Source organism: Anser brachyrhynchus (genome assembly GCF_964034855.1).
Source record: "Anser brachyrhynchus genome assembly, chromosome: W".
Lineage (NCBI taxonomy): Eukaryota > Metazoa > Chordata > Aves > Anseriformes > Anatidae > Anser > Anser brachyrhynchus.
The window spans coordinates 12,739,574-12,754,250 of NC_137704.1; the positions used below are offsets into that span (position 1 = coordinate 12,739,574).

General features: G+C 45.2%; 1 protein-coding gene across 1 annotated transcript in view; it reads right to left on the minus strand.

Moving 5' to 3' along the window:
* LOC308184987 (CUGBP Elav-like family member 4) overlaps positions 1 to 14,677 on the minus strand; it is a gene marked incomplete at its 5' end in the record, with an annotated part of 97,671 nt that overhangs the window by 24,235 nt on the left and 58,759 nt on the right. Inside the window, 2 exons of the mRNA XM_080572531.1 lie at positions 4,533 to 4,613; positions 6,388 to 6,453. Of these exons, the coding sequence (XP_080428657.1) occupies positions 4,533 to 4,613; positions 6,388 to 6,453 (147 nt within the window). The remainder of the gene's footprint in view (positions 1 to 4,532; positions 4,614 to 6,387; positions 6,454 to 14,677) is intronic.

Sequence of the window (14,677 nt, forward strand, 5' to 3'; positions counted from 1 at the left end):
GCTTTTCATTCTTCCCCTCACCTCCTGTCTGCCTCCTCCTCAGTCTCCCAACTAAGCAACTATCCCTTCCCCAGTCCTTGCTGCAGTCCAGTTAGATGCAACGTGCAGTTACTGGCATAATAAACTAGATATGAAAGTCTGAAAGTGTTAAACAAACACCGACCCCCCCCTTAGGTGTCTGTTAGGGTTGAGAAAATTCTGCCCAGGAGAAGACCATGGTCCAGAATAGCAGGGAAAAATTCATTTCTTCATTTGAACGTGCCCCAGAGCACTTCTGCTGTGGGATTTGAGATCCACATTATTATAGAATGGGTAAAATTTTGGCTTTGCTGCAATTAGTGGCAAAATTCCCACTGACATCACCAGAGCCAGCAGTTTGCTCTGTAAAACTGGAAAATTCTTTCAAAAATGCCAGCTGCATTTCCTGGGGTCTTGGACGTGTTGTGCATGAGTAGGGATTCTGCCTGCATGTGCTGAGAAACACCTACTAAGGCATAAGGCAGATCAGAAGGCATGCAATTTCTTCAACACCAGGCTTAGAGGTTGGGCTTAAGGAAAAAACAACCCTTAGCTCACCTTGAGCTCAGCTTTGTCTCACTCACAGTGCTCGGAGACTGAGAGGAAGAGACCAGGAGGAACTGAAAGAGGAGAGACCATCCTCAAAGCCCAGTTCTGCTCTGAAATGTGGCTGTGAAACCCATGCTGTGGCTTCCCATACTGACTCAGATATTCAAGGCCAAACTCACTCCATTCCCAACTACAGAAGATTTTTGCTAATTTCCAATGCTGAAAACTCCACCTGCTACTGAGAAACAACCTGGGGTAGTTTGATGTTTTATCATTCTCACATATGAAAATTATGCTATTAGAATTTAACAAGAAATTTCTCGTTAACTCCATCTGTCCGTAAGTTACCTATCACAGTTAGATTCCTTGGTAAAGAATTCACAAAACAAGCTCTCTCTCAGCCCTTCTATTTTGTTTTTCCTTTATTCCTAGTCAAGCTAATCTAGGCAGTCCATGGTAGACCACACAGTTATGTGTATGGCCACTGCTTTTTACATATATGTATATTTTCGAGAAACTGAATGCAAGAGTTGTTCAGCTCAGAATGCTCTGAAGAGCTAAGTTATTTCTCAGTGCACGTAGCCAATGAGTTTAGAAGGGATCAGGATCACTGGAGCAAGATCCCTGTTGGTATGGCAAAACCTCAGTGAAAACTCTAACTGTCAAGAGAAAGGTCTTGTTTTGGACTGAGTTAATGGATTATTGGAGATCAGTAAACTTGGCAGTTCAGGGCTGAATACAGTACTAAAATTCTTTACTAAGCACTTCACTTTGGTTTTTGAAAGGGCTGTAAATCAGCTCAAAATCTAACCCTTGAGACACTTTATGAAAAGAGAATCAAGGTTCATTTCTACCCTGACACCTTCCATGGATTTAGGTTTTATTGCTTTAAGTAACAGATATTTCTGCTCATTAATACACTAGAAGCACAGATAGTCTTGGTTCAGACAAAGGGAAAGAAAAGTTGTAGAGAAACGCACAGTTTATGAATATTTTTTATATTACAGGCAAACCATGTTGGAAACACTTGTACGTGGGAGCACTGGAACACACGGCAAAGAGATCTGCTGTGGGTCCCTGTTTATTTGGGTTGGTTGGACCTGAGCTGCTAAGTCATTGCTCTGCCCATGCTCCTCACCCTCCAGATTGTTGATAATTACTTGGCTTGGGGACAGCAGCCGTCCCAACCTATCCTGGGTGTCCACTGTCTACATGAGTAAACTCCACATACCTGAGCTGAGATTAGCTATCTGTGATTGCATCCCCAGCACTGTGAATCAGTGTCATAAGGAGAGCCTATGACCAGAGAGCTCTTCCAACAGTAACTAAAAATGAGCTGTGCCATAAGGTTGTATGAATTTTTGCAGCCCTTTGGTTGGATGCACAGTAAGTGGCATATACACCTCACCTCTACAGCAAACACTCAGAGGCTGTAACTTCATTGCCTCTTCTGCATCTACTTGCTATTCAAGTCCTCAGCATGTTTGAGTGCAGGAGTCACAAGCCTGCATCACTTTATTTTAATGTGTGTTTCTGAGTTTCAGAAACTATGTCAAGATGAGTAATACCATACAAATTTGAAATTACCCCCAAGTTTTGCTTGGTTGACATAGTCTGAATCAAGACTTCACCTCTACCTTTGATTGTTGTCGTCTCTACCTTTGATCATTTTGGATCTGTTCCACCCTATGCACCCCATCCGCTGCCAGCAGCCTCAGCACTCATGTGGAAGCAATGACTAATCTCTATGGGAATGATGCAGCAGCCAAGCAGCTCTGGGCTTGTTATCCAACCAGGATACAGGAGCTGAGAGTTAGTATCGTTATTAACACTGTGATCATCTATGTTATTGTTGTGGTAGGGCTGGCTCATTAACAAAATTAATGTTCCCCAGGAAATTCTGACATGGGAAAAAAAATAATTCCAAATTAGATCGAAATGCCAACATTTCCAATTTTCTCACAGAATGAGATTTCTCCCTCAAAGTAATTCTAGGCCATCAGAATGTTTTAGTTTGATAATATAATCTTGATTCATTTCACTCTGTTACACTATATTAAAATATTAAATGTTATAATATATATATAATAGCACTTATAACATAGAATATACCTGAATCAGTGACCTAATAGAGGATAACAGCTGAAATATAAATTTTAAAATGAGGGTCTCTATACTAGGCTGAAGCATCTAACTTAAATGCGTCACTTAGGCAAGCAGTCTCCTCTTCTAGTCTTCCCCATGTAAAGGAAACATGAGGGACTCCTCTCTTCATTCAGGCAACCCTTTGGGTGCAAAGCATTACCTGACATGGATATATTCTCTTCAATGTTTTTATAAATGATGTTTTTATAAATGATTTGGATGTAGGACTAGAAGGTGTTTTGAGCAAATTTGCTGACAACGCCAAACTTGGAGGAGTTGTGGACTCGGCTGAGGGTGGAAAGGCCTTGCAGAGAGATCTGGACAGATTGGAGAGCTGGGCGATCACCAACCACATGAAGTTTAAGAAGAGCAAGTGCCGGGTCCTGCACCTGGGAGGGGGCAACCCTGGCTATACGTACAGACTGGGCGACGAGACGCTGGAGAGCAGCCCCGCAAAGAGGGATCTGGGGGTTGTGGTGGATAGCAAGTTGAATATGAGCCAGCAGTGTACCCTGGCAGCCAGGAGGGCCAACCATATCCTGGGATGCATCAAGCACTGCATTGCTAGTCAGTTGAGGGAAGTGACTGTCCCTCTCTACTCTGCGCTGGTGCGGCCTCACCTCGAGTACTGTGTGCAGTTCTGGGCACCACAGTACAAAAAGGACATGAAACTGTTGGAGAGTGTCCAGAGGAGGGCGACGAAGATGGTGGAGGGCCTAGAGGGGAAGACATATGAGGAGCAGCTGAGGTCACTTGGCCTGTTCAGCCTGGAGAAGAGGAGGCTGAGGGGGGACCTCATCGCAGTCTACAGCTTCCTCGCGAGGGGGAGTGGAGAGGCAGGTGACCTATTCTCCATTATCACCAGTGATAGGTCTCGCGGGAATGGTGTTAAGCTGAGGCAGGGGAAGTTTAGGCTAGACATCAGGAAGAGGTTCTTCACCGAGAGGGTGGTCGCACACTGGAACAGGCTCCCCAGGGAAGTAGTCACTGCACCAAGCCTGTCTGAATTTAAGAAGCGTTTGGACTGTGCACTTAGTCACATGGTCTAAACTTTTGGGTAGACCTGTGCGGTGCCAGGAGTTGGACTTGATGATCCTTATGGGTCCCTTCCAACTGGGGATATTCTATGATTCTATGATTCTATGATTCTATCTCCCAAAACATTTACATGCAATAAGGGTAGATTCACCTCTCCTTACTTTTCATGTCTCCAGTGCTGCCTGTCCTATAGACTACTTAACCCTGGCTCCTCTCACAGTCAATGTAAAGAAATAAATAGGTACCTTTGTTACATGATTCATCTCACCCTGATACAGATATTGCACTCTAAAATGGCTGATTTCTGTTTCCTGATTATTGAGGGAGGCTAAAAGGACTCTATCAGCTCCACTAAATAGCAGGTCTCTGAAATGACATTACTGGCTTCTAATGAAGGGCCACCAGTGCTTTGTTTCCTATTAAATTCTTTATTCCAATGCAGTTGTGGTTTTGATCCACATTCTTGTTGGCTGTCTTTAAAAACCCCCACTGGATGTTATTGCCTACTTTGCTACCAGGCCTTTCCATGGCCCATGCAAAACAGCGTGTTCCTGTCCCTGGGGGCTGAGAAGATAGATCTCAGCAGCTATTCCCCACAAGGATGTTCATGCATATTATAGTTAGTGCCAATGATGCCACATATGGAAATTGAGAAAAGAGTCAGTGGACCAGGGATTCGAAGCAATGGGGCGTTTAATGGATGTTCTCTAGGTATGTGAGAAGGGGAACCAATGTGGTGGGGATGGCATGCTGGGTCCAGCACGAACAGGCCATTCACTCACCTTCTCTCTGTTGCTGTGGGATCATGGGAGATGGCTGTGGGAATGCTTGGCTAATCTGGCCATAAGCAGCAGGATAAGCAGCTATAGGGGAGAGAAAGGGAGAGAAGAAAGGACAGATTTCAGTGCTGGGAAGCATGGAGCTTTCACACCAAACAATCACACCAAGCTGAAGGTGGACTTTCTCCCTGTATTTTAACCACCTCATACAGCCTGAGATGCAGTAGAAACATCACAGTGGTGCTCCAGGTGGTGGCACTTGGCCCTGAAGACCCAACCTCCCTTCAACATCCTAACAGTAGCACTGAGGACAGCCACGTGGTCTAAACGGGGGTCTCCACTAAGATCTCCCCCACCAGAGATGCGTAACCATCCCTGATGGTACCACAAGCACGCTCACTGACGAGCTCAGCACATTGATGCCCATGTTGGCAGTCATGTGCAGCACCCATGCACGTTTCCCTGTGTAATCTCTTTTGCACTCTGACTAATTCACATGCTCATAGTAATAGTTCACACGTATTTCCTCTCTCTTACTGTAACCTTCATATGCACACACCCTGTATAGGCACACTCGTGCATACACTCTTAGATATATATATCCTTTCATGTCTACAGACACTTTCTCTTTCACACAGACACAGTGGAAACAGTGTGCGCCAATTAAACAATTTTCCCCACCTCAGCTCCCCCACCAAGCAGACAAGGGGAGCCATTCAGTACCACAGATGGTAGATGATGTGCCTTGCTGCTAAAAATACAGAGTATGGGTCGCCTGTGAGCCCAGAGAGAGGGGGATAGGGGCCATGTGTGTACAGAGGGGTTAATTAACAGCTCAAAGGGTTGAGCTGCTTCCCATCTATCAAACCTCACAAGCAATAAATGACAATAACTAAAACACTGGCAAATGAACCCCTACATGGAGAATTAAATTAAGTTTCCAGATACAGTGCTGACATGAGATAATAGCCATTCCTCAGCGGGAGCCCATGATTGCTCCAGTTACCACAGGAAATAATGACTTTGGGGTGGCAGCTTCCTCGCAACATTGGCCATGGACACCTCGCAAGGGGAGGCTGAACACGGCAGGGTCATGATCTGCACCAAGTCACTTTGGCTGGTGTCAGTCCATCAGCTGCAAAGGAGCAGCTCCATGTACAGGGCAACGTGAGAGTCAGCAGAAGCTGACCCACTGGAAGTTGTGAAGAAGCTGCTGAGGAACCAGGAGTACGTCTGCAGCTTCTAAGCAGGCCTCAGAGTAACTAGCTGGGATATGGTGTTAAGGCTGACTGCAGAGACGATAGCTTTTGGGGTGAGTGTGGTAGCCCCCGCTTCAGCAGCTGCACCTCCAGCCACACCAGAGCTAACCAGTGCTGAGGTGTCTCACGCATGGCCAACCTGCAAAGCATAGACATACCCTACAACATGGGGATGTGCAGACATCCCAAACCCTGCCAGGCACAGCAGGGTCTGACTGCCCATCTCCCCTACACACCACAGCACTCAGGAAACACCCAATTTTGTTGCTACAGAAAGTGGCCCCCAAACCAAGTGTCCTGATTTTCTACTTGTTCATTGTGCTAAGGAGACCCGACCCGGTCCTGTCAATGAAGCTGCACCAAGGTACAGGTCAGTGGGAGCCTTTCCCTGGTATTTTATGGTTGAAGATTGCCTCCTTAGGGGAAGAAGACCCTGGGTCTTTGTTTTCATGAGTAATGCAAATTTAATCTGAGGATCTGTGGCCCTGGTGTTCCTGTCTCAGCAAATACCTCCCTTCCCCCAGCCCCCTTAGGTGTGTTCAGAGATTAAAGGCTTTAGAGAAGAGAAAGGTTTATTGGGAGAAAGTGTTAATACTAACGACCTGCGTACTGCTGCACTCCAGCGTAGGCTTGCTGCAAGGGATCTGCTGCAGTGGGGCTCTGTGCTGTGGAGACAGAAGAGAGAGAAGGAATTAAGGGATTAAAACATGACAGATGGTCCCCCTTTCTCTTCCCTCATCGATGGGTGATGTGGGACAGACAAACCCAGAGGCTGAAGGTTCCAGAGGAGAAGCAGCTTGCTCGCCCTACAGACAGTGTGGTGCAGACCCCCTATGATAACAGTCCCCCAGCTGCCCTGAGCGACTTCAGAGCAGAAGGCAGACAAACTTATCCTCTCCTTTCCTAAGTTTAAATTATAGAGACCACCTCTACTCATACAGATTTTTGGCGCTGCAGCAATCAACCCCCAAAAAGCCCTCATCTTAAGCCAGGACTGACGCTGTACTAGGTGCTGTGCACACTCAGATCTCAGTGATGGCTACAAGCGCATGAAACTTTCAATCAGAGCAGAAAACAACAGGGGCATAGAAGGAGGAAGGGGAAGAGAGCACTGGCTCTTTCTACCCTGACATCCCTTTGAAGGACCATGCTGCTGCCAGGCAGCCCCCTGCACGGGGAGGAGAGGCTGCTTGGAGGCGAGGGGGACACCACTTGTCTGCTCCAGGAGGATGCTGTGGATCTCTGTGTAAAGCATGCAATCCCTAGCTGGCTTCAAAGTGCATTTTTTCCTCTTTACAAGTGTGCATTCCTCCCCCTAAAACTGTTTATTTTTGTGAAACTTTGAAGTCTAGCTCAAATACAACCAAAGCTATTTAAGATTTTTTTTTCCCTTTCCCCTTTGGTTGATAGGGAGAGAAAGAGAGAGCAAGAGAGAGAGAGAGTGAAACGTGTTGGATAAGCTCTTTCTTTATCTGCAGCAATAAAATATTTAAAGCAAAGCTTGGCTGAACCTCCAGTCCAAATGTCACCTTGGCCCTAATATTTCACTTCTTGTTATGAGTTTAATTTATATTTATTCATGCTGCATAGTTCTACATTTATTCAGTCCCTCCAGCTTCATACTTTTAGGATGATCCCTTAGGGAACTGCTGCTTTCCCCCTCCTTCCCACCTTCTTCCCTCCTACAAGAGCAGAGGTGTAGCTGGAGGAAAGGGCTTGGAGGGTGCACCTGATGGGGACCTCTTGGAAGGAAATCTGCTGGTGCTGTTGACCTAGCCAAGGAGAGAGACTGGCTACATGCCAAAGTGCATGATGCAGTGGCAAACATGAGTGCTATGGACCCGGGGAACATGGACAAAGTGCTGTGTTACAGATGCAATTACAGATTTGATCCTTAATGGCAAAGATTACCATTGATAATGATGGCAGCTTGTAAGGTCTCCTAGTACATTTATCTCCCCAAGTGCAAAGATGAATGGTAAGACCAAAATTGGAGGGGAGAAACTCAATTAGCTGGCTAAGTCTTGGAGGCTCCTGTTGATTATGGGTATTACTGGATCATCGGGGTAGTCACAGGAAGAAACAGGTGGGATTGTAGTCTTAGGCTGGAAGTTGGCTGGTTGAATTGCTTTGGCAGGTGGGACCTTTGGCAGGCCCCACAGTATGCATGTGGAATGGAAAAGCACTGAATTACTGTAAAGATTTGCACCCCTTGAAAAGGGGCACGAGGAGAATTCCTTAAAACCTCTGGAGATCAGTGGAAGGCATAGTGGGGATGTAACGCTGTATTTTTAAAGTTTAGATGCTGCAGGAAACTGGAGGAAATGCTTGCAAAGTATAAAATCTGTTTTCCACTTACTCCTCCCTTCTTGAAGAAGGAAGTGACCAAAGTCTATTCTTTTTAACCTCTGTTCAAACCTGTTTTCCACTAAAAACAGGCTGTTGAGCATATTGCTCCAGAAGAAAACTGAATGGTTATGAAAGGCTGAGTGATACACCAGTTCCTGCGCTCCCATGGGAGAAAGGATCTTAATAACTTGGACCCCCCCAAACAGACCATGTGCCATCAAATAGAAGGCACATCCTGAGCAAGGTGAGAAAGGAGACGTGGTAGAGGGAGCAAATCTTTATAAGAGAATTATGGTCTTGCACTCTGAAGGAAAGGAGATGATCTACTGTGTCTGCCCCAAAGGTAACTGCCCTTTCTTGGTGGTACCCATCTGCTTATTGAGCTAGAAAAAGAAATTCTCTTTGCTGCTCAGGAGATACACTCGGCATTTCCTTTCTCTGCCCTGGGTTAGCCTAGCTGGAGCAGAAGGTCACACCTGTCAGAAACCAAAAATCAGCTTCCCAGGAGGGCATAGTGTAGGATGAGACACCAGCCCCCAAACTGGGCTGCTGGGGCTTACAGGCTGGTGCAGAGCACCTAGCTGATGTCCTGGGGCATTACAGCAGTATGGCTGGTGAACATTTCTTCCAAGGTGTCTGTGCTGACATTGCTCAATCTGCAGGCCATGCAGAAAGACACTGTTAAAGTTGAGGCTGGACTTGGGCATGTTGTTTCCTTCTCTGACATGCTGGCAATTAGCAATGACTGCCTCTTTGTTGATACATGGAGTTGTACCTATCCAACTGTGGGCCTTTTCTTTCTTCCTTGCCTTAGTTGGGCATGCATGGAAACTGCCCACTCTCCCATCTATACCTGAGTCTGTATCCTGCCCACAGGGTGCTACAATGACAAAATCCTCCAAAGAAGCTATTTTACCTCTGGCTTCTCAGGCCTGAGAGTGCAGGCTTTGCCTTTCCTTTTGGGAACCTGATACTTCTACTGATTTTGGTTTGGATCAGAATAAATTCTTTCTCACAATTAAACATCTTTCCCTGGACCCAGCTCTGGGCTTAGACCTTTAAAATGGATTAAATCGTGGTGGGGTTGATCACTTTCTCAGGGAGAATGGGTGTAAGCAGCTCCAGAAGCATCACACCATCTGGATGACGAAGATGATGTCCTGAGACAGTTGTTGTCTTTGTGCTAGTGCTAGAAACTGAATGGGACCTCCCAGCTCACTGGGGAGCTGCTCTCCTTACCCCATGTGAGGATATCTTGTCTCTCTTCAGAGCCATACTCTGCCCATCATAAGTAAGCCATTCAGTGTAGGTAATATGTGCTGAAAATCACCGTTCACCTTTAAGATTAAATATTAAAACTCGGCAAATGCTTTATTTAAAGGGTTTTGGAACAACAGGCATTTAAATGCAGCCTTTTTCCCTCCCACACAAAGCTTTTAGAGTTCATTATTTCCCTGAGCCTTCAGGACTTGCAGCAAGGGGAGTATCTAACTGGGAGTTTCTTTCTCAAGAGACTGTTTTGTGCCCCAGATTACAGAGAGAATTTCCTCCTGGCTCTCAGCACATGCAAGTCAATGGGATAACTCAACCCTTGATTTCAGTCAGCTTTGATCCAAGCTGGGAATCATTTACTCACAGGTAAAGAAGATGCAAGGTGTTTGTGGCTGGTCTGACACTCAGGACTGCAACAATGGCCCAAGAGTCCCTGGATGCTCTTGAAAAGGAGCAAGGCAAAAGCACCTCTGGGCTGTAGCACCAGACCCCATGGGGAGGCAGCAACCCCCAGTTCAGTGCTCTCTTTTATTCAGAGCCTCATACCCTACCTTGGCCATCTGGGAAAGGCAGTTGTGGTGATTCACCACCTACTTGGTGTTGTTTAAGAACCTGGGTGTTCTTAAAAATAAAAGTGATGACCTTTGCTCACTGAAAAATTCATCTTCCTTAGCTCCGAAGGCGTGTTTACTCAGCAAATGAAGATGTGACTTCAATACAGTGGATGTGCCCATGCTGGCCAACATGGCCTAGGAAGATGCAGGGACACAGGCTCCAGGGCTGGCTGGGTACCCTGGCATGAAGCCAGAGTAGCTTGGGCATCCATGAGCATAACCTCATGCTGCCACTCGCTGTGCCAGATGAATTAAACTTAGTGAAGGGCATAACCGCCTGTTCTCCCAGCTGTAGTATGGATGAAGCCAACGGTTGGTATTGATCCAGAAATCTCAAAACACTGATTAGACATTTGAGGAAGTTGTGGCCATGCTGTGTTCATCAAAGTGACAGCCCTCCTACATACTAATGACCAGTGTGAAGTTCAGGAAGGGCTCAAATGTACGAGGGGCTCACGATCCAGAGCCAACCTGCCCCAGGGTTGTTTGTAACTGTAGGCTGGAGTGTGCCGCATGCTAAAATTCACAGTGGTGGGGAGATGTAAATTGTTTTTGTGTCTCAGCAGGAGACCAGGAGGGAAGGTTGCTTTACTCTTCGGTAAGATGCACATAACGTAATATTATCATGCTCCTCTAAGGTAGATTTACCCTGTCTCTGCCACCCCTTCTCCCCATCCAGCTGACAAGTCTTCTCTGTTACTGCAAATATTAGTTGAAGTTAGTGTTACAACAACTAATGGATCTGATATCCCTAGAAAATGATGGATGAAATTCAGAGATGGGGAAGCTTTCTGCATCTTGAGCCTTTCTTTCAACTCTTTATGAATAGTTCTGAAATTTTCAAGTATCCTTTTCAAGAGAGTGACCACTGAATTCTGATAATGGTTACACACTGTCAAAAAAACAAACCGAACTAACATCCATGCAAACATGCATAATAATGCCACACCCCTGTTCCTGCAACTTGTCCCCTCACAGGCACTCCCAATAATTGTGCTCATTTCATAGACAACATGGGCATGCAGGGCTGGAGACAGTTCCTCTGCATGCTGTCTGTGCTGGGGTTCAAGTCCACCATGATCCAGAAGGTAAATAGCTAAGTAAGGCCAGGTAAGACCTATGGGGATGTAGGGGACACTAGATGAGGAATGAGACTATCATAAAGAACCTACAAGGGCTTTTGCACCAGAACAAGTGCATGTTTATGTCGTGACATCAGCAAAAGACCTCAAATGTGCTAGTGACTATATGTACAAATTTGCCCATAGATACCATTTGAAATAGCTTTCCTTGTTGTCATATTCATGAAGATCTTATGACCAATATACAGACATTTAAGTGATTAAATGTTATGTAACATGATTAAACGGGAATCAGCTGGTGAAGTGAAAAAAAGCAGAGAGGCTCCCGAGAGGCCAGAGGACAAGTATCAGTCACATCAGCCCCACTGCAGCTAGTGTAGCCATGCTGCTTTACAGAAGCTGAGGATCTGGCCTTGCCAGGGCAAACTAAAGGTGTACTGTGAAAACAGATGCTAATAGTAACTTCATTTGGCAGCTCAGGGCAAGAGCCTTATCCCTGGACATTGCCTCTATATTAATTTGATAATTTCTATATCTCCACGGGAAAAATTCTGCTCAGATACTATTGTCTCTTTGCAAGACAATCCTGGCCAAGATGCCACAAGGTGACCATGGCAGATAACCTTCCATAAACCTGGAGACATAAAACAAGCCAATGACCTACTATATGGCGATAAATATAAATTTAATGAAGGCAGCACTTATTCATTAGGCGGAAGTCAAGAAATGACTCCCAAGTCCTTCAAAGAAAGTAGATCTGTTAATGTCACTTTCTGAATCCTCTGCCTGATGCCAAAAACCAGGGATGATTTCCCAAGTCAGCACGAAATACCAGTGCTTTAAAATTAACACCAGGAAGCTTTCTTACTACTGATAAAACTCTAGATTGAAGTCCAACTTTTTAAAGGAGCATTCAGCTAGTGTTAGACCCCACATTTAGCTTTTGTCTAAGAATGAAAGGATGGAGGTGGCAGTAAGAAGCACACTGTTAAAAATAAATAAAATTAGTTTAAGGGATGTTCTATAAGGAATCCCTCCTGAGATGGTACCTGCAGCTGAGCTGTTATGTGGGTGCTCCAGGTGAAAATGGTTGTAGGACAGAGGGCTGGAGTCTGCTGTGATGCTCAGGGATGAAATCAGGAGGAACTGCACTGAAGCCAGTGGAGGTGGTGGGGAAAAACAATGCTGGTTACTACCTGGAAGCAGAAGGCCCCAGTTTCTATGAGAGACAAAAAAGGGATTTTTTTCTCTCAAAATTCTGGCAAATTTTGGGCCCCTACACACCCTAGGATTTTACTGTGGTAGAAGGAGTCAGCAAACCTTCCACCTATATGATATACCCTCGAAACCCTTCTTTTCATTGACTGCTTTTCCTGGGAGTCATGCTTTATTTCACCTATTTCACCCTATTTTCCAGCACTGCTCCCTTCGCTAATCTACAAAAACATGTTATCACCTGGATCCACAGCTTTGTGCTCTGCCCCACCTATTCATTTCCCTCACAGTCCCAGGGATATCTTACACCTCTCCCTGGACCTGTCACTGCAGCCTCTGGGAGGGCGGAGGCAGGGTGCAGGGTGATCAAATGGAGCTAGCGCTGCTCAGTCAGGGTGGGGGGGAAATAAAATAATGATAGCACGACAAATCTATGTGAAGTCCAGGATTAAAATAAATAAATAAATGAGTGGGAGGGTTCTATTCACCTTCTCCTTAAATCCAATTTAAATCACTCTCTACAGCCCTAATCTATATCCATAAGTATATCATTTTGTACAACAAGCTTGCGACAGGTCTTAAGAAATTTATGTAGATTAAAATTCATGGGTGCCATAGTACAGATTCCATATTATTAAGATTGATCAGGACAGCTGATGCTGTGATTAAAGAAGCCAGCATTTACTGTTGTAATTAATTAGGTATTCAAACACAACAATAACTGCAATAATAGAAAGAATGTGCTGATCCAGCAGAAAACAGAGACTGATTCTGTGTTTTATAGTCTCGTTTTGTCATTTAGGACATCACTCAGTCAAAGACATGTTGTCCTATTGTCTCTTTCTGTACAAATCAGGGGAGCCATGAAATCCAGGGAATTTGTGCCCCCCGCTCCATCTTGTGGGTTGGAAACATCTTTTTGTAGCATCCACAGGCATAGGAGATGCTTGTTTAGGACAACAAATGGCCATAGTATGGAATTCATATAGCTCATCCCTGGAAATCAGGATTATTCTTAGTATGTTCTTAATACTCCTGCCTCCAAGCCTCATCCATAGTCGGGCCCCTGCTGAGATGGGTGCTGTGCAAACACACAATACGAGTCATGTCTGCCCATGAAGAGCTTCCAGCGGGCAAAGCAAGAAAGACACATAAGACTCAGAAATGCGGAAAGGTGAAGGTAGTTGCCCAAGGTGATGTACTAATTCAACAGCAGAGACAGGACCAGGCTTCCCTCCCATTGCCTGAGCCCATAAACACATAAATCGGGTTCAGGTTGTTAAAGCTATTAGGGCGCTTAACTCCATATTTTTTGGGAGCTTGCTTTAAGTCACCTCTGAAAAATAAAGATCAAGGTGTTAACTCACTTAGGTGCCTCTGAAAACTTTAGCGCTTTGTATTTGCACCTTCTTCCAGATCAGAGGAGAAAACACTTTGGATCTGAAAAGACTCCCACAGCTGCCTTAAACAACCTCATTCATTATGGCTGCAGTGTGATCGCTGGAAGTACACAGCATCATTAAAGTAGCTTAGACTACAATTGAAGATGGCAACTTATTATATTTTTAATGAGTGCGTTCCTTCACTGTCCTGGTTTCAGATAGGACAGAGTTAATTTTCCTCCTAGCATCTGGTAGGGTGCTATGTTTGGGATTTAGGATGAGAATAATGTTGATAACACACTGATGTTTTAATTGTTGCAGAGCAGTGTTTACACCAAGCCAAGGACTTTTCAGCTTCTCGCTCTGTCCTGCCAGCGGGCAGGCTAGGGGTGCAGCAGGAGCTGGGAGGGGACAGACCCAGGACAGCTGACCCAAACTGGCCAAAGGGGTATTCCATACCATCTGACGTCATGCTAAACAATATATAGGGGTGGCTAGTTGGGGTGGGGGGGCTGGTTGCTTGGGGATAGACTGGGCATCAGTCAGTGGGTGGTGAGCAATTGCATTGTGCATCACTTGTTTTGTATACGTTATTATTAGTAGCACTATTATCATTATTATTATTATTATCCTTTTCATTTCTGTCCTAATAAACTGTCTTTATCTCAACCCACAGGCTTCATTTTCCTGATTTTCTCCACCATCCCAGAGAGGGAGGGGGGAGGGTGAGTGAACAACTATGTGGTGCTTAGCTGCCGGCCGGGTTAAACCACAACAGTCCTTTTGGCGCCCAGCATGGGGCACGAAGTGTTGAGATAACAACAGAGCATGTTAAAACAAGATTCTGATAAGCATTACATCAGTTTAATAGTTGCTAATCACAATGCCGATTTTTGTGATCTCAAGTATGATGTACCTGCTTTCCGAATTGAGTTATATAGCACATTACTTACTGTATGTGTTCCCTGTTGCGTT